Source organism: Hemibagrus wyckioides, linkage group LG10 (assembly GCF_019097595.1).
Source record: "Hemibagrus wyckioides isolate EC202008001 linkage group LG10, SWU_Hwy_1.0, whole genome shotgun sequence".
In the NCBI taxonomy this organism is placed as follows: Eukaryota; Metazoa; Chordata; class Actinopteri; order Siluriformes; family Bagridae; genus Hemibagrus; species Hemibagrus wyckioides.
This window is the reverse complement of record NC_080719.1, coordinates 23,337,601-23,356,638: the sequence shown is the minus strand read 5'-3', so window position 1 is coordinate 23,356,638 and position 19,038 is coordinate 23,337,601. Positions and strand designations below refer to the sequence as shown.

Sequence of the window (19,038 nt, the reverse complement as noted above, 5' to 3'; positions counted from 1 at the left end):
AACAAAACAAAAAATCCAAGCCAAAACAAAATCAACCAAACAAAAATAAACAAAAAAACAAACAAACAAAAAAAACTAAAACAAAACAAAACATAACAAAAATCCCCAAACAAAACAAGAAAAATGAAACAAACCAAACCAAAAAATCCAAGCCAAAACAAAATCAACAAAAAACCAAACAAACAAACCAAAAAAACAAAACAAAAGAACCAAAACATGACAAAAAATGTAACAATCCAAACCAAACAAACAAACAAAAAAAAAAACAGAAAACAAAACAAACAGAAACAAACAGTTTCCTTTTTCAAAAAAAGTAAAAGTAGGAGTCCGGGGGTTACTTTTTTAATTCCAGTTACATCTTTATCTCTCTTAAACTTCAGCAGACGCGTCGGAATGATTTATAGGTGATGAAAGTAATTCTGAGTTTCTCTTTAAATCCATTAGACAGCAGAAAAGGCTTCAGTTATACATTACAGTACGTCACATCCTGCTGGGAAGTTCACATTTCCGAGTCGGAATTACGACATCAGGTGTGTTCAAGTCACTTTGGTTGGTGGAAGAAAACGTGCATTGAGCATTTTTTATGTGTACTCAATTACACATATTATATTATATATAGTTAACCTGTATTTCAGTAACTTGCTGATTAAAACAAACTCATGATAACTTAAATGACAAATGTACGGTGGCTGAGAAGTGCAAAACAAAATAACAAATCCACAAAAAAACAATAACAAATCCGTAAACAAAATAACAAATCAGAAAACACAAGGACAATTCAGACAAGCCAGAAAAGGTAGGTATAGTTTACAACAGTTTTTCTCACTCAATATATACTCTGATCAGGCATAACATTATGACCACCTGCCTAATATTGTGTTGGTCCCCCTCCTTTTGCTGCCAGAACAGACCTGACCTGTTGAGGCATGGACTCCACCAGATCCCTGAAGAAGTGCTATGGCACCAAGATGTTGGTCCTTTAAGTCCTGTAAGTTGTGAGGTGGGGCCTCCATGGATACTTACAGGAGTTAAAGGATACCTTTGATAGATACTGACCACTGCAGACCGGGAACACCCCACAAGAGCTGCAGTTTTGGAGATGCTCTGATCCAGTGGTCTAGCCATCACAATTTGGTCCTTCATCAAACTCGCTCAAATCCTTACACTTATCCATTTTTCCTGCTTCCAACATCAACTTTGAGGACAAAATGTTGACTTGCTGCCTAATATATCCCACCCACTAACAGGTGCCATGATGAGGAGATACTCAGTCTTATTCACTTTACCTGCCACTGCTCACAATGTTATACCTGATTGGTGTACAAGCAGTAGGAAATTGTGCATCTAACTTTATTTCTTGTACATGTTATATAACAAGTATATATGAAGTTATAAATATATAATGTTTGTTATATAAGATAATGGAATTCATTCAGTGCTACTGTGAGGAAGGACGTTCATATGGTGTGATGTTGGATATACTGATAGTGTATCATGGAGTAAAGATTAGTTTGTGATCTCTAAAAACACACCAGGAATGTTTGGAAGACCAAACTATTCCAGATTAAAGGATGTAAGGAGCGCTATAAGAGCAGAGCTGTGTTCATACACACACCAATCCACTTTCTACTGCTGCAGATACTGCTGGACTTCCTATAGATCCTGAGTGACCGATGTCTCGTTCAGTCAGTGGGAAGAATTCCATTCACAAACTATACCTAACTTTTCCACTTTGTCTGAATCGTCCTTGTGTTTTTTGAATTTGTTATATTGTCTTGCACTTTTCGGCCATCGTAGAAATGAGACGAGAAAACAGTTTTACCGTCAGCTTCACTGCAGACGCTGTAGCCGCTGATTCCAGCCTGTTTTCTTACTTACTCACCTCCAAGTCACAGAAAATCCCGCTCGGAATTACAACTTCGTGGCATTCAGGCACTTTCAGCTAAAATAAACACAGTCTTACAGCCTTTCACACACTATTCATCCATGTATTCTGTGGGTCAGTGAGTCCTGAAGAGCTGGACCTAGCATCAGTTTATGGGAAGGTTTGGGGCGAGATGGACTTGTTAGCTATAAAGATGTCTGCAGCCAATCGGCTACATTTGGGGCAGAAGTTATGATGCGTTTATCCGTCATTATCCTCTGTGATTATGCATGAGACAAACACAATCAATTCCTTAAACATTTAATTCCCTTTATTAAGTTCAAACAAATATAAAAACAAGTTGTTCATGATGCAACATGTGCTGAGATGAATGCTTCAAACTGCTTGTTTTGGATAATCAGCTACTTGCTGAGAAGATCATTACCCAGACTGATTCTTTTCCCCCTGCTGTGTGTTATTAATAAGATGCATCACATAACCTCTCAGAGCAGGCGCAAAATACAAAAGTGTAAACCTCTGCCATGCTGAATGACCGAAACTGTGAATGACCGAGTGAAGTACAACAGTGATTCAGATATTTTTTAAAAAAGTGAAACAAAATCAAGAGTTTAAAGAAGCTGTGCGTTATTTCTCTGTCCCGTGATCGTATCAATACTTCTAGTAACCAAAAAAAGAAAAAGAAAAACGACTGATCTGCTACTCACTCCTGTGAAAAGCCTGTATGTGTAACGCTAGCCAGCTAGCCGTATTTAAAGTCAGATTTCATGGAGGTATTTATCCATACACTAAACCACTTTCACTCATCATGAGCGAGTTAGCTTCAGCGAACGGTTCAACATGTAACGGCTTAAATCACTGCCATGTGATGGAGCATGACGCCTGAGAGACTCTCACCACAGCAACAGGTTTCGAGTAAACACACTTTCTAACATGGATACAAACCAAAACAAACCAAACAAAAAAAACCAAAACAATAAACAAAACAAAACAAACCAAGCCAAAACATAACGAAACAAAACAAAACAAAAAACCCAAAACAAGACAAAACAAAAACAAAACAAAACAAACCAAAATTAAATAAAACAAACAAAAAGAAAACAAACACAACAAAACAAAGCCATAACAACCAAACCAAAACAAAAAGAAGAGCAAAACATAATGAAACAAAATGAAATAAACCAAGCCAAAACAAAACACCCAACACAAGACAAAACAAAAAACAAACCGAACAAAACCAAAACAAAACAACGAAAAAGGCAAACCCAAAACAAAAAAACAAACCAACAAAACAGACAAACCCAAAACAAAAAAACAAACCAACAAAACAAAACAACCAAAAAGACAAACCCAAAACAAAAAACAAAGCAAAACAATGTCATGAAAAAAAAATGCACCGCACATGCACAGCTTCTCTAAACTTTACAGTACACAATTTAAAGCATTTCATTTGATCCTGATTGAGCTGAAAGGAGCAGTCACATACCGGCCATGTAAATAATCATTAGGAGGAATAAAGCGCTCGAGAAAATTCATTCTTCTGGTTAGTGTTTTAAAAAAATTGTATTTTTTTTTTTGCATTCATTTCTAGTAAAAGGGTTCAACTGATTAAAAGTATAAATATATTAAAGTGGCAATTCAGACAAAAACAAGGAAACAAACACCAACTGAGCAGATGTTTGTTTGAGTCACAAACAGCCGCCTCGTTGATGGTCACTTGTTAGCAACATTGTTAGCCTTTTGCTTCAGACGCTAAGCACGTGTTGCAGTTTATGCTTTCCACAGACAACAAATATCAGAAGGAAACTGATTTAAGTGTTAATACAGAAATTGATTTTTTTTTTTTTTTTAAATCCCAGACATCCCAGATAAACTAGTAAACCAGTACGAGTGTGTAGTGTGTTACTGGACGCTAACACGTTTCCCCACAGCAGCTGTAGGAGGCTTCATGCCGCATGCTGAACAGCCTCAGGAGCTCATTAAGAGATTTGTATTGTTTGTGCAAGGTTTTGATTTAAAGCTGAGGTCACTGTGCAAGTGTGCAAACACACCTAAATTCATTACGTGTCGTTTCCAGCTCACCGCCGGGTCTCAGTGGTGGATGATGTCTCTGTAGATGGCGTTGGTCGTCGTCTGGCCGAAGATAAAGGTGCCAACTGTGACCATGAGGATTCCATAAAGCACCAAGGCGTGCCAACTACAGAGAAATTTTAGACACAGAGAGAACAAATTAACCAGTAAAATCACACACACACACACACGACTCTCAGTTGGTAAAGAATGCAGTGTGCCAATACTTTATAAATGATTATTTTAGACTTTTACCTGACTGATCTGGCATCGTGCTCTGAAAGCTTGGCCTCGATCAAGCACAAACCTACAGACAAAAAAGCACACAGTTCAGGAAACAGCTCATAGGCTAGACATACAGCTTCTACAATAACAACGTTCCAATCACTTCCATAGCATGCAGACTGCTTCTACACACATTTGTGAAAGAATGGATCGCTCTCAGGACCTCAGTGACTTCAATCATGGACCCGCTAGGTTGTCACCTGTGCAATAAGTCCATTCGGCCCTGGACGTGTTCTCTGGAGTGACAAATCACGCTTCTCTGTCTGGCAAGCTGATGGACAGGTCTGGGTTTGGCGGTTGCCAGAAGAACGGTACACTTTTACACATAACGATATACTGATACAGTGCAGGGGAAATCATACCCTTCAAGAGTGGCAGAAAAGCCTGCATTACAGATTCAAAGATCTTTGGACTTATTAAGGTTTTTCATTCTCGAAAGTAACTAAAAAGGGTCAAAAGATGACACTTTTTCAGCATTAGGAATTTATATTCCTGGATGTTTTACATCTCCACTTCCACTATGACTTTACAGCAATAATGAACTCCATAAACACTTATATATCTATTAAGATATAAGATTTTCCAGCTGAAAGCTTGCTGTTGTCTGTATCTTGGGAAAGCTGCTCTCTTGACCCTAACAAACTCTAGCTAAGTTAAAAAGTTAAGACATGTCACGTTCACGCTCGAGCCTCACAGAAGCATAAACCAATCTTGATGCGTGAAGTGGAGAAAAAAGCCACAACACTTTACAAAGCAAACTCACACCCATGTCGTCTTCTGTTTCCAAATCCTACAGTGTTGATTTTGTTTCCATTTTGTTTCTGTAAATTCTGTAAAACACTGCCCCCTAGTGGACACACTCACATTACAGCAGGTATGAAGACTTCACCCTACGTGTGACTGTACGCGACGCCCCGGCATGCTCATATGCGTATAAATCATCCATTAGAGGTATCAGGAATGGACAACATGGGTCACGTATCACTCCATCGAACCGCCTTAGCAGTGTCAATAATCTCTAACGCTACAGCCGTGCTGTACTGCAGATCGCTGTAGATTTTTATTCCTTTTATATTCCTGAGGGTTATGACAGCACAAGTTGACAAATCCATTGTTGTTGGCCTCCAGCCTGTGTAAAGCCATGAGCTGCATGTAAATAGTGTCCCCTAGAACATCATGGTGGATAATAAGCTCTGTGTGAGAGTGTTACGTCGCGGTCAGAGCTAGTAATGCACTCCAGATCTCTCTCAACTGTGTTTCTGCTTAAAGAATAGCCTCTGTGTTCGAACATCCTTCTACGTTCTCGTCTGCTAGCGCTTTCAGAAATCCCTTGTTTTTTTCCCCAGCCTTCATGGGTCACTCCAAGTGCATATCTAGAGGATGTGTTGTCTGACCTTTGGCTAATTTGTATGCTTCAATGAGGGCTTTCAGTTCTGCCTGCTGAGCCTGATGCTTTCTGGATCCCGTCACATCATGTGCTGTCGTCACGACGCCTAGCCTGCTTCTCGTCCATCATTCACCGCTCGTGATGGTGTAGAACATTTCTGGACTGCAGAAGCGATATTTGCTGGCTGCCTCTCCTCTTCTGGCATCTGAACCATCGCGACGTAGTTGTGTTTTTCATCGGTTTTAAAAGGTTCTAGCAGCAGTGTGGCTGGGTTGGCTCACCATTTCCACAAAGATGTTGGGCTGCTCCTGTACTACTGTCCACCGAGTCCAATTTGGGACACTTGGTTCATTGTAAGCATGGTTTAAAAAGCATGAACAACTTTCTGGTCTAGAAGGAGGCCTGAAGCTGACTCCTGAACCAGGCGGGACCTCCAACCTTGTGACCCTTCATCAGATTTCTCTGGATTGTGCGTCACACCTCTGTAGAGGATTCCATGCTACAGAGTCTTTAATGTAGAAGCTGAGGATGAAGGCTCTGCTAGTGTCCGGTGTTCAGCCTCGGACTGGTTCTTTACACAGAGCTGGTTTTGAAGGTGTGTCCATCTTCAGCTTTTGAGTGCAATTTGCAAAAAATTAAAAAAAAAAGTTAGTTCATGAACTATTGCAGGAGATTTCACCTCATGGAAAGTTTTTCTTCTCTCAACAATCGTCTGTAGATCACTTCTTTCTGAGGCTTTTCTCTTCAAGGAAAAGTTCTCGTTCTTGCATCTTCCATCTTCTTCCATCTCAGAAGCTATCATAACAGTTTAAGATGACAGATGATGTTTCCGCTGCCATGTGGCTGTAGACTGTAGACCTGGTAATCTGGTCCAGGTGTATTATCTCCATCCAGAGTGAACGTGAGATACAGCTTAACTTCTCTGGCTTGTGGAGAAGGCCAGGAACAGTCCAGCATGTCACTCACAGTGAACCACATATGTTCTGGATGGAGAATGTGGGTAATGAGGACAAAAGATGACAAAGCGAATGTTCTGGCTTGAGAAACGTCCTAACAGCCGATTGTTATTCTCTAAGGAAAACTGTGCGTCTTCACTGGAATTCCTCTCTCTCTCTTCCAAGTGTCACAGTTTTGCTGATGAGATATGGCTTGGTGTGCATCTTGTCTCTTAGTGTGACACCATCCATGTTCATCTTACAACAATCATGTTTGTCTTGAGACCAGGGTGGAGTCTATTCCACTTAAGATTCCACTCCACAGATTGCAGGTGACTTTCCCTTGGAATGTTCATCATGCTTCTACACATTACCTACCTACACCTTCAGCCCAAATGACATGTCATGAATCACTCTGATTTCTCCAGGTGAGTTCCTCCTCCTGCTCCTCCATTTGTGCCATAGAGTTTGACACCAAGGCCGATTGCTGGGTTCATCTCCATTATCTCTGTTCCTCAATGGTCTAAATTTCAAACTGGAGTTATCTCTGTACTGGACGGTCTTATCCCCCGGATGATTGATTTGTCATCACATCTCTGAAGACATGTGGTGATTTTACTCCAATCTGTCAGACTTCCCGAACCCTTTCTCTTGTCGTCTGTCCAGACTGCATCGGCTATCTGCATTTCTTTTGCTTCGGATCTTTTATCCTGCTCTCCGTGACTGAAGTCTGGTGCTGGTCAGTGCTGATGAACCACATCAGGTTCCTCCTCCAGCTCGCTCCCTCTCTCACTCACACTCGCTCACTCCCTCTCTCTCACACTTGCTCTCTCTTTCACATACTTACTCTCAATAAATCTCTCTCTCTCACTCACTCACTCTCTTTCATACTCGCTCTCTCACTTGCTCTCTCGCTCTCCTCATGGCTTATCATTTTTATTATTTCTCTCTTTCTGCATCATTTCTCTCTTCTCTAACCTTTACGTTTTTTATGTATTTAATCCATTTCTGCTTTCGCTGCCTGAACATGTAAAACAAGGTCACTGTGATGCTCACACATTTCTCCACCGTATCACCCCTTTCCCTCTCTCAATCTTTACAATATATGCTCCATACACACACAGCCCGGTCTGTGCTTGTTTGTGTAAATAGTAACCATGGCAACCGTATCATCTCTTCGCTGAAAGAATACCGTTTCAGACTGCTTATTAACCTCTTCATGATTCTTCGTTTCATCAGCAGTTCAGACCTCTGCTGTACAGAGACGTGAGTGAAGGCAGTGAGTGGAGCTGGCTGCATCATGATTAGACAATCAGACGAGGTCTGAAGAGCAAGATGGTCGCTCTATTTAAACCTGACTGATTCATCTGGACTGAGAGCTGAGATGAGTAACGTTCTACATCATCACCTGATAAATGAACTGAATATGACGTTCACAAACACAGTAAAACCCACCAACACCTCCAGCTGGTACCTCCACATCTCTACACCTCCACATCTCTACACCTCCACATCTCTACACCTCCACGCCTCTACACCTCCACGCCTCTACACCTCCACGCCTCTACACCTCCACGCCTCTACATCTCCACGCCTCTACGCCTCCACACCTCTACGCCTCCACACCTCTACGCCTCCACGCCTCTACACCTCCACGCCTCTACACCTCCACATCTCTACGCCTCCACATCTCTACATCTCCACACCTCTACGCCTCCACACCTCTACGCCTCCACACCTCTACGCCTCCACACCTCTACGCCTCCACACCTCTACGCCTCCACATCTCTACGCCTCCACATCTCTACGCCTCCACATCTCTACGCCTCCACATCTCTACGCTTCCACATCTCTACGCCTCCACACCTCTACGCCTCCACATCTCTACGCCTCCACGTCTCCACGCCTCTACGTCTCCACGCCTCTACATCTCCACGCCTCTACACCTCTACATCTCCACGCCTCTACACCTCTACATCTCCACGCCTCTACATCTCCACGCCTCCACACCTCTACATCTCCACGCCTCTACATCTCCACGCCTCTACATCTCCACGCCTCTACATCTCCACGCCTCTACATCTCCACGCCTCCACGCCTCTACATCTCCACGCCTCCACACCTCTACATCTCAACACCTCTACACCTCCACACCTCAACATCTCCACACCTCTACACCTCAGCATCTCCACACTTCTACATCTCAACACCTCTACATCTCAACACCTCTACATCTCCACACCTCTACACCTCTACATCTCCACACCTCTACACCTCAACATCTCCACACTTCTACATCTCCACACCTCTACATCTCCACACCTCTACATCTCCACACCTCTACATCTCCACACCTCTACACCTCAACATCTCCACACCTCTACATCTCCACACCTCTACATCTCCACACCTCAACATCTCCACACCTCTACACCTCAACATCTCCACACTTCTACATCTCAACACCTCTACATCTCCACACCTCTACATCTCCACACTTCTACATCTCAACACCTCAACATCTCCACACCTCAACATCTCCACACCTCAACATCTCCACACCTCAACATCTCCACACCTCAACATCTCCACACCTCAACATCTCCACACTTCTACATCTCAACACCTCTACATCTCCACACCTCAACACCTAAACACCTCTACATCTCAGCATTTCTACACCTCAACATCTCTACATATCTACACCTCAACATTTCTACACATCAACACCTCTACACCTCAGCATTTCTACACCTCAACATCTCAGCATTTCTCCACCTCTACATCTCAGCATTTCTACACCTCAACATCTCAGCATTTCTCCACCTCTACATCTCAGCATCTCTACACCTCTACATCTCAGCATCTCTACACCTCTACATCTCAGCATCTCTACACCTCTACATCTCAGCATTTCTACACATCAACATCTCTACTTCTCAAAACCTCTATATTTCTACACCAACATCTCAGCACCTCTACACCTCAACATCTCAGCATTTCTACACCTCAACATTTCTCCACCTCTACATCTCAACATTTCTCCACCTCTACATTTCTCCACCTCAACACCTCTACATTTCTACACATCAACACCTCTACATCTCTACACCTCAGCATTTCTACACCTCTACATTTCTACACCTCTACATCTCAACACCTCTACATCTCAGCATTTCTACACCTCTACATCTCAGCATTTCTACACCTCTACATCTCAACACCTCAGCATTTCTCCACCTCTACATCTCAGCATTTCTCCACCTCTACATTTCTACACCTCAACACCTCTACATTTCTACACATCAACACCTCTACACCTCAGCATTTCTACACATCTACATTTCTACACCTCTACTTCTCTACATCTCAACATCTCAGCATTTCTCCACCTCTACATTTCTCCCCCTCTACATTTCTACACCTCAACACCTCTACATTTCTACACATCAACACCTCTACATCTCTACACCTCAGCATTTCTACACCTCAGCATTTCTACACCTCTACTTCTCTACATCTCAACACCTCTACATCTCAGCATTTCTACACCTCTACATCTCAACACCTCAGCATTTCTCCACCTCTACACCTCTGCATTTCTCCCCCTCTACATTTCTACACCTCAACACCTCTACATTTCTACACATCAACACCTCTACATCTCTACACCTCAGCATTTCTACACCTCAGCATTTCTACACCTCAGCATTTCTACACCTCTACTTCTCTACATCTCAACACCTCTACATCTCAGCATTTCTACACCTCTACATCTCAACACCTCAGCATTTCTCCCCCTCTACATCTCAGCATTTCTCCACCTCTACATTTCTACACCTCAACACCTCTACATTTCTACACATCAACACCTCTACATTTCTACACATCAACACCTCTACATCTCTACACCTCAGCATTTCTACACCTCTACTTCTCTACATCTCAACACCTCTACATCTCAGCATTTCTCCACCTCTACACCTCTGCATTTCTCCCCCTCTACATCTCAGCATTTCTCCACCTCTACATCTCAACACCTCTCCACCTCTACATCTCAGCATTTCTCCACCTCTACATCTCAGCATTTCTCCACCTCTACATCTCAGCATTTCTCCACCTCTACACCTCAGCATTTCTCCACCTCTACACCTCAGCATTTCTCCACCTCTACACCTCAGCATTTCTCCACCTCTACACCTCAGCATTTCTCCACCTCTACATCTCAGCATTTCTACACCTCAGCATTTCTCCACCTCTACACCTCAGCATTTCTCCACCTCTACATCTCAGCATTTCTCCACCTCTACATCTCAGCATTTCTCCACCTCTACATCTCAGCATTTCTCCACCTCTACATCTCAGCATTTCTCCACCTCTACATCTCAGCATTTTCCACCTCTATATCTCAGCATTTCTCCACCTCTACATCTCAGCATTTCTCCACCTCTACATCTCAGCATTTCTACACCTCAACATCTCAGCATTTCTCCACCTCTACATCTCAGCATTTCTCCACCTCTACATCTCAGCATTTCTCCACCTCTACATCTCAGCATTTCTCCACCTCTACATCTCAGCATTTCTCCACCTCTACATCTCAGCATTTCTCCACCTCTACATCTCAGCATTTCTCCACCTCAACATCTCAGCATTTCTACACCTCAACATCTCAACATCTCTACACCTCTACATCTCAACACCTCAACATTTCTCCACCTCTACATCTCAACATCTCTACGTCTCAACACCTCAACATTTCTCCACCTCTACATCTCAACATCTCTACATTTCTACACCTCTACATCTCTACATTTCTACACCTCTACATCTCAACATTTCTCCACCTCTACATCTCAGCATTTCTACACCTCTACATCTCAACCTCTTAACATCTCTACGGAGTCTATGAGGATAAATCCTCTGACTCTCTTCTGTACACTCTCACATGCGCTCTCTCTCTCTCTCTCTCTCTCTCTCTCTCTCTCTCACTAATCCTCATGTATCCTAGTCATCTAGTTTTGGGGAATATATTATAAAATATATACATCCTGTATGTTAAAATAAAAACATACGTAACATATTATAAAAACGACAGGCGTTAAGACGTACCAGGGAAAACGAAGATGAAGCAGGCTGCAAGGCCGCCGATGAGCGAGATGACACGCCCAATATCGGGGATGGTGAGAGCGAGGATGAGTGTGAGACAGAACCAGACAAGTGTGTACAGAACTCGGCGTCTTCGCTCTCTCACCACGTCTGTGTCCACGTCTGTCCCGTTAAAACGCAGCCACAAACCCTCTAACACGGCTCTGAAACAAACACACACACATACTGCACTTAGAGCCATTATATTCTCACACACACACACACACACACAGGGCTACATCATTCCCTTCTTTCCATTATGTTATTCCTCCCAACTATGAGAGGACTTTTCTGTCCGTTACCTCCCACAGAAGTGCAGTATGGGGTATGAAGTGACCACGCTGATGATGATGAAGGCTCTGGCAATGGCCACGGCGATATCTTTGGATGGGTATGACAACAATACATCCTGATTCACCGTGGAACCGAACGTCAGGAAGCCACACACACCTGCAAGAGAAGGAAGCAAGGAAAGAAGGAAGGGAGGAAGGAAGGGAGGATAAACAGGCTTTTTTATTTATTTATTAATTTATATATTTAAAACCAATCCTGGTCTGATTCCGTACAGGTACATGTACACCTACACAGGTTTATATGTCCAACACACACCTGTTCCTGTGTAGACAAACAGGCAGATGATCATGCCGAGTGTCACCACACCTCCCCACGGCCGCAGCGTCGCGTTCCTCATACTGTTAAACACCGGAACACTGCTCACATGACACTGAGAGAGAGAGAGAGAGAGAGAGAGAGAGAGAGACAGACAGACAGACAGACAGAAAAAAGTCAAAGAAAGAGTCAGAGACAGACAGACAAACAGAGACAGAGAGAGTCAGAGAGAGAGAGAGACAGAGTGTCAGACAGACAGAGGAAAAAGTCAGAGAGAGTCAGAGTGAGAGAGACAGAGAGAGACAGAGAAAGTCAGAAGAGAGAAAAAGAGAGAGAGAGAAAAAGAGGCAGAGTCAAAGACAGAGAGACAGAAAGAGAGAGAGACATTAATTATATTCCAACCCCTCAGCTACATCCTCTGCTCAGTACACTGTGTATTTGATAATGTAATTTCTAATCTTCTGTAGATGAATAAGACTGAACATTTTTCACATCATGGAAAGGACAGATGAAGGACACGGTAGATCCTGGAACTGAACCGGACCAGAACACCATCCACAGGAGCACAAATGACCCAAAACTCCTGGTTTAACCCTATACTTATTTGCATCCATGGCAAAACCTTCTGGCTTTTATTCATACGGAACAGATACTGTGTTCTAAAGGAACAGATATGAACAGTAGGTGCAGTGAAAAGTTTTTTCTTGGCCCATCATCAGCGTGGATGGAGAACATCTTTGTACAGAAATCCGGTTTTAATTTGTTCTACGATCTGGGCTGAGACATGGATTTAATGGAGCTGCTGCTGCTCAGTAGCTCGTGCACACTGCAGCATGTCCCTGCTGCGTCTTCAGAAAACACTTCATTCATTTATTATTCACTTCATTTCATATCCTGTTTTCAGAACAAGGAAAGAATGTTCTCAATCATTGGTAAAAGAGAGACAGAGAGAGACAGGGAGAGAGAGAAAGTCAAAGAGAGAGTCAGAGAAAGAAAGAGAGAGAGAGAGACAGACAGACAGAGAGACAGAGGAAGAGACAGACACAGAGAGAAAGAGAGTCAGAGAGACACAGAAAAGAGACAGACAGAGAGCGTGAGACAGAGAAAGAGAGAGAGAGAGACAGACAGACAGAGAGACAGAGGAAGAGACAGACACAGAGAGAAAGAGAGTCAGAGAGACACAGAAAAGAGACAGACAGAGCGTGAGACAGAGAAAGAGAGAGAGAGAGAAACAGGGACAGAGAAAAAGTCAAAGAGAGAGTAAGTGTCAGAGAGAGAGAAAGAAAGAGAGAGAGAGAGAGAGAGAGAAAGAAAGAGAGAGAGAGAGAGAGAGAGAGAGAGAGAGAGAGAGACTGTATAAAGAAGAATGACGTGATTGAGTGAATAACGTTAGAGGAGTATTGTTCACAGTGAATAACAGATCCCTGATGTGGGACGGACAGGACTGTCCTAAAACAGATCCTCAGCCCCGTTAGATAGGAAGCTTTCCAGAGAAACCATCAGGGATTTGGGTTTTAAGTGAACACAGCTGTGAGGACGAGCCGAGACACGGCTTCAGTGACCGACTTCTACTGCTGACAAGATCTTTACAGAGACAGGACTATAGACATGGGGATAATCACACACACACACACACACACACACACACACATACACACACCTGGAATCCAAAGCAGATAGTCGGCATGGCGTTGAACACAGCAGTCCAGGATTCAGGACTAAGGGAAAAAAAACACACCAGCGCATGCACAGGTCAGAACTAGTGGACAATCAGCTGCTGAAATTCTGCAGGAAATGAAGCACAAACCTGGTAGGAATGAGTCCAGGTGACACCTCCGGGTCAGGCCAGATGTATTTGATGATAATTATGACGGTCACATACCAGGTACCAATGACGCTAAAGGTGCTAAAGGTCAGATGGTCAAAACAACATGAGTACACACGCAAACACAAACACACACGATCCTATAAACATGCTTTACAGCTATCTCAAATCAACAACACGAAATAACATTGAACAAACATCAGACAGTCAGACAGACAGTCAGTCAATCAGACAAACAAACATCAGACAGTTAGACAGACAGTAAGTCAATCAGACAAACAAACATCAGACAGTCAGACAGACAGACAATCAGTCAATCAGACAAACAAACATCAGTCAGACAGACAGTCAGTCAATCAGACAAACAAACATCAGACAGTCAGACAGACAGTAAGTCAATCAGACAAACAAACATCAGACAGTCAGACAGACAGACAATCAGTCAATCAGACAAACAAACATCAGACAGTCAGACAGACAGACAATCAGTCAATCAGACAAACAAACATCAGACAGTCAGACAGACAGACAATCAGTCAATCAGACAAACAAACATCAGACAGTCAGACAGACAGACAATCAGTCAATCAGACAAACAAACATCAGACAGTCAGCCAGACAGACAGTCAGTCAATCAGACAAACAAACATCAGACAGTCAGGCAGACAGACAGACAGACAAACAAACATCAGACAGACAGTCAGACAGACAGTCAAGACAGACCGTCAGTCAGTCAGTCAGACAGACGGACTGACAGTCAGTCAGATAGTCAGACAGACAAACAGTCAGAGACAGTCAGACAGAGAGACAGACAGACAGACAAATAGTCATTCAGATAAACAGGGAGTCAGTCAGACAAACAGACAGATAAAAGACAAACAGACAGACAGTCAGTCAGTCAGACAGTCAAACAGACAGACAGAGTCAGTCAGATAGACAGATAGACAGTCAGACAGACAGACCTGGCATATTTCTGGAAGCCGATCTCTTTGGGGATGGACAGAGGGAGGATGATGAGCACAGAGGTGACTGTGATGGTGAATTTGCGGTCAGTGTACCAGTGAGAGACGACAGTGCTGTCCGCATCATGAGCCATGGCGCTGATCACTAACCACAAACACACAGCCAAGAGAAAACTCTCAGTGTGACACACGCTCACATCACCGTCACGTCTCACGTTTCATTGTATAAACTAGTGACAGTAAGGACTCACGCTTGTCCAGCTGGTCTCCGATAATGATGAGGAACGCTATGCATGTGCCAAAGGTGTAGACCGCAATGGCGATCTCGCATATAATCCCCAGAACTTTCCCGCACACCGCTCGGACCACTTCCTGATACGTGCTCTCGTTGCTCACCTAAAACAGAAACGTGTCGTGAATCACGGGTCATGAGCTCAGGACTTTCAGTACCACCAGAAACCAAACCATGACCACATGACCACATGCTTCATGAGACATTCATTCAAATGTTCATACATTTCCTTGTTCTATTAGCCTCCTCTAGAACGAAGCTAATGACTACTTCCTGTTTCAGTAACAATAAGCATTACAGATGTGGAACTGGATAAGGAAATAATCTGGAATTCATATTACGGAGAGAGGGGGGGAGTAAGGGAGGGAGGGAGAGAGAGAGAGAGAGAGAGAGGTAGAGGGAGAGAGAGAGAGAGAGAGAGAGAGAGAGAGTGAGGGAGAGGGAGAGGGCGAGAGGGAGAGGGAGAGCGAGAGGGAGGGAGAGGGAGGGAGAGGGAGGGAGAGGGAGAGGGAGAGGGAGAGGGAGAGGGAGAGGAGAGAGAGAGAGAGGGAGAGAGGGAGAGGAAGGGGGAGAGGGAGAGGGAGAGGGAGGGAGAGGAAGAGGGAGAGAGAGAGGGAGAGAGAGCAGGAGAGAGAGAGAGCGAGAGAGAGACAGAGAGAGAGAGAGGGAGAGGGTGAGAGGGAGAGGGAGAGGGAGAGGGAGAGGGAGAGGGAGAGGGAGAGGGGGGGGGAGAGGGAGAGGGAGAGGGAGTGAGAGGGAGAGGGAGTGAGAGAGAGAGAGAGAGAGAGGGAGAGGGAGAGAGGGAGGGAGAGAGAGAGGGAGAGACAGACAGACAGATGTCAGTCAGACAGAGAGACAGTCAGAGAGACAGTCAGAGAGACAGTCAGAGAGACAGTCAGAGAGAGTGTGTGTGTGTGTGTGTGTGTGTGTGAGAGAGAGAGGGGGGCCTGTTTTCTATCACTCCTGTTCACATGAATTTGATCTGAAAATCTGATTTCCACTAATCTAATAAAATTCTGAAGCCTCTGTTCAGCTTCATATCGTCTAAACAGGAAGTCTGCATGCTGTAAGTGAACACAGTGTGTGTGTGTGTGTGTGTTGTACAGCGCCATGTGATAAACTAGTGACAGCGCTGACCACTGAGGCGTCACTGTGGTCATTATTTCTACCCGGCAACACAGACATGAGAGACTGCAGGGTTCTTAAAAATATATAAATACAAATATAAATATATATATAAATATTTGGAGATGTATATCAGATGTATATCAGAAATAATGTAATAATAATGAATCAGGAGCAGATCGTTATTCATGTTACTGTTAAAAAGCCTTCAAGACTGTAACACATGCGGAGTAACAGCTGGATGTGGAGTGTCCACACTGGATCTGGACCATGGTGTGTCCATCATCACATTTAACCTGTGTCTCAAAATATTAGGACTTTAATCCAAAAACCTTGTTTGTTTGTTTTTTTGAGAAAGCAGGCTTAAGATGCTGTTATAAACAAGTGAAAGGAGAATGAAGGACATGCAGGGCGGCGTCCAGGGCGGCGTCCACCACAATAAACTCCGCCCTCAGCACAGAGGTTCGGTCCTGAGGCTGCGTGGACTGAGCATGTCTCTCTCTCTCACGCACTCTCTCTCTCTATGTCTATATCTCTCACACTCTCTGTCTCACTCTCTGTCTGTCTATCTCTCTCACACTCTGTCTCACTCTCTGTCTGTCTATCTCTCTCACTCGGTCTGTCTCTCTTACACATTCTGTCTCTTTCACACACTCTCACAAACACTGTCTTTCTCTCTCTCACACACACTCTCTGTCTCACTCTCTGTCTCTCACTCTCTCACTCTCCGTCTCTCTCTCACACATTCTGTCTCTCTCACACACACTCACACACAGTCTTTCTCTCTCTCACACACACTGTCTTTCTCTCTCACACACCCACTGTCCGTCTCTCTCTCACACATTCTGTCTCTCTCACACACAGTCTTTCTCTCTCTCACACACACAGTCTTTCTCTCTCTCACACCCACTGTCTTTCTCTCTCACACACAGTCTTTCTCTCTCTCACTCTCTGTCTCTCTCTCACACATTCTGTCTCTCTCACACACTCACACACAGTCTTTCTCTCTCTCACTCTCCGTCTCTCTCTCACACACACACTCACACACAGTCTTTCTCTCTCTCACTCTCCGTCTCTCTCTCACACACACACTCACACACAGTCTTTCTCTCTCTCACACACACTGTCTTTCTCTCTCACACACAGTCTTTCTCTCTCTCACTCTCCATCTCTCTCTCACACACTCACACACAGTCTTTCTCTCTCTCACTCTCCGTCTCTCTCTCACACATTCTGTCTCTCTCACACACACTCACACACAGTCTTTCTCTCTCTCACACACACTGTCTTTCTCTCTCTCACACACACTGTCTTTCTCTCTCACACACAGTCTTTCTCTCTCTCACTCTCTGTCTCTCTCTCACACATTCTGTCTCTCTCACACACATTCTGTCTCTCTCACACACACTCACACACAGTCTTTCTCTCTCTCACTCTCCGTCTCTCTCTCACACATTCTGTCTCTCTCACACACACTCACACACAGTCTTTCTCTCTCTCACACACAGTCTTTCTCTCTCTCACACACAGTCTTTCTCTCTCTCACACACAGTCTTTCTCTCTCTCACACACACAGTCTTTCTCTCTCACACACCCACTGTCTTTCTCTCTCACACACCCACTGTCTTTCTCTCTCACACACAGTTTTTCTCTCTCTCGCTCTCCGTCTCTCTCTCACACACTCACACACAGTCTTTCTCTCTCTCACTCTCCGTCTCTCTCTCACACATTCTGTCTCTCTCACACACACTCAGACACAGTCTTTCTCTCTCTCACACACAGTCTTTCTCTCTCACACTCACTGTCTTTCTCTCTCTCACACTCACTGTCTTTCTCTCTCTCACACTCACTGTCTTTCTCTCTCTCACACTCACTGTCTTTCTCTCTCTCACACACTCTCTCTCTGTGTGTGTCTCGCAGTGTGTGCGTGTGCGCTCACCTGAGAACAATAAGCAAGGATCACCAAGCCAGTGATGATGAAGATCAATAAACACTGCAGTAAGAAAAAATTTATTTTTTTTTATAAATATTCAACTAATTATCATGTATATGTGTGTGTGTGTGTGTGTGTGTGTGTGTGTGTGTGTGTCTCACCATCTGCAGCACTACTCCAGCTACAACTCCTCCAGCCATGTAGAAGGCAGCAGGGAAGTTGAGAAGCCCTGCCCCCAGGGCGGCGTTCACCACAATAAACACCGCCCCCAGCGCCGAGGTCCGGCCCTGAGGCTGCTTGGACGGAGTGTGTGGTGGAACAAGCAGTGGCACTTTCTCTTCGTCATTTTCACCGTATCCCCAATCACTTGGTTCAGAGTTCACGGCCATGTCTCACACGGTTTTAACACACTTGTGTCACACACACACAGAGGTCAGGGGGTCCAGAACGCCACAGGCTTCAGATGGTCAGCATGCAGCAGTGTTACTGTAGCTGTATTAACACACAGGCAGAAGAAATGCCATGCAGGCCTTCCGTTAGAAGGATGGCACACACATGCCCTCACACACACGGATTGCAAGGCAG

The 19,038-nt window shown here is 44.1% G+C and overlaps 1 protein-coding gene across 3 annotated transcripts in view; it reads right to left on the bottom strand.

Moving 5' to 3' along the window:
- Positions 1–2,173: 2,173 nt before the first annotated feature.
- slc38a7 (solute carrier family 38 member 7) overlaps positions 2,174–19,038 on the bottom strand; it is an 18,262-nt gene continuing 1,397 nt past the window's right edge. For 2 of the 3 annotated variants that reach the window (XM_058401174.1, XM_058401175.1), the window contains exons 2-12: positions 18,615–19,038; positions 18,460–18,513; positions 15,355–15,499; positions 15,104–15,248; positions 14,124–14,222; positions 13,977–14,034; positions 12,317–12,431; positions 12,010–12,157; positions 11,672–11,871; positions 4,208–4,259; positions 2,174–4,079 (exon numbers count right to left, since the gene is read on the bottom strand). The exon at positions 18,615–19,038 is cut by the window's right edge and continues 2 nt beyond it. In XM_058401174.1, coding sequence (XP_058257157.1) covers positions 3,974–4,079; positions 4,208–4,259; positions 11,672–11,871; positions 12,010–12,157; positions 12,317–12,431; positions 13,977–14,034; positions 14,124–14,222; positions 15,104–15,248; positions 15,355–15,499; positions 18,460–18,513; positions 18,615–18,842 — 1,350 coding nt within the window. In that variant the 5' untranslated portion in view covers positions 18,843–19,038 and the 3' untranslated portion in view covers positions 2,174–3,973. The remainder of the gene's footprint in view (positions 4,080–4,207; positions 4,260–11,671; positions 11,872–12,009; positions 12,158–12,316; positions 12,432–13,976; positions 14,035–14,123; positions 14,223–15,103; positions 15,249–15,354; positions 15,500–18,459; positions 18,514–18,614) is intronic. The other variant, XM_058401177.1, reaches the window with a different exon arrangement.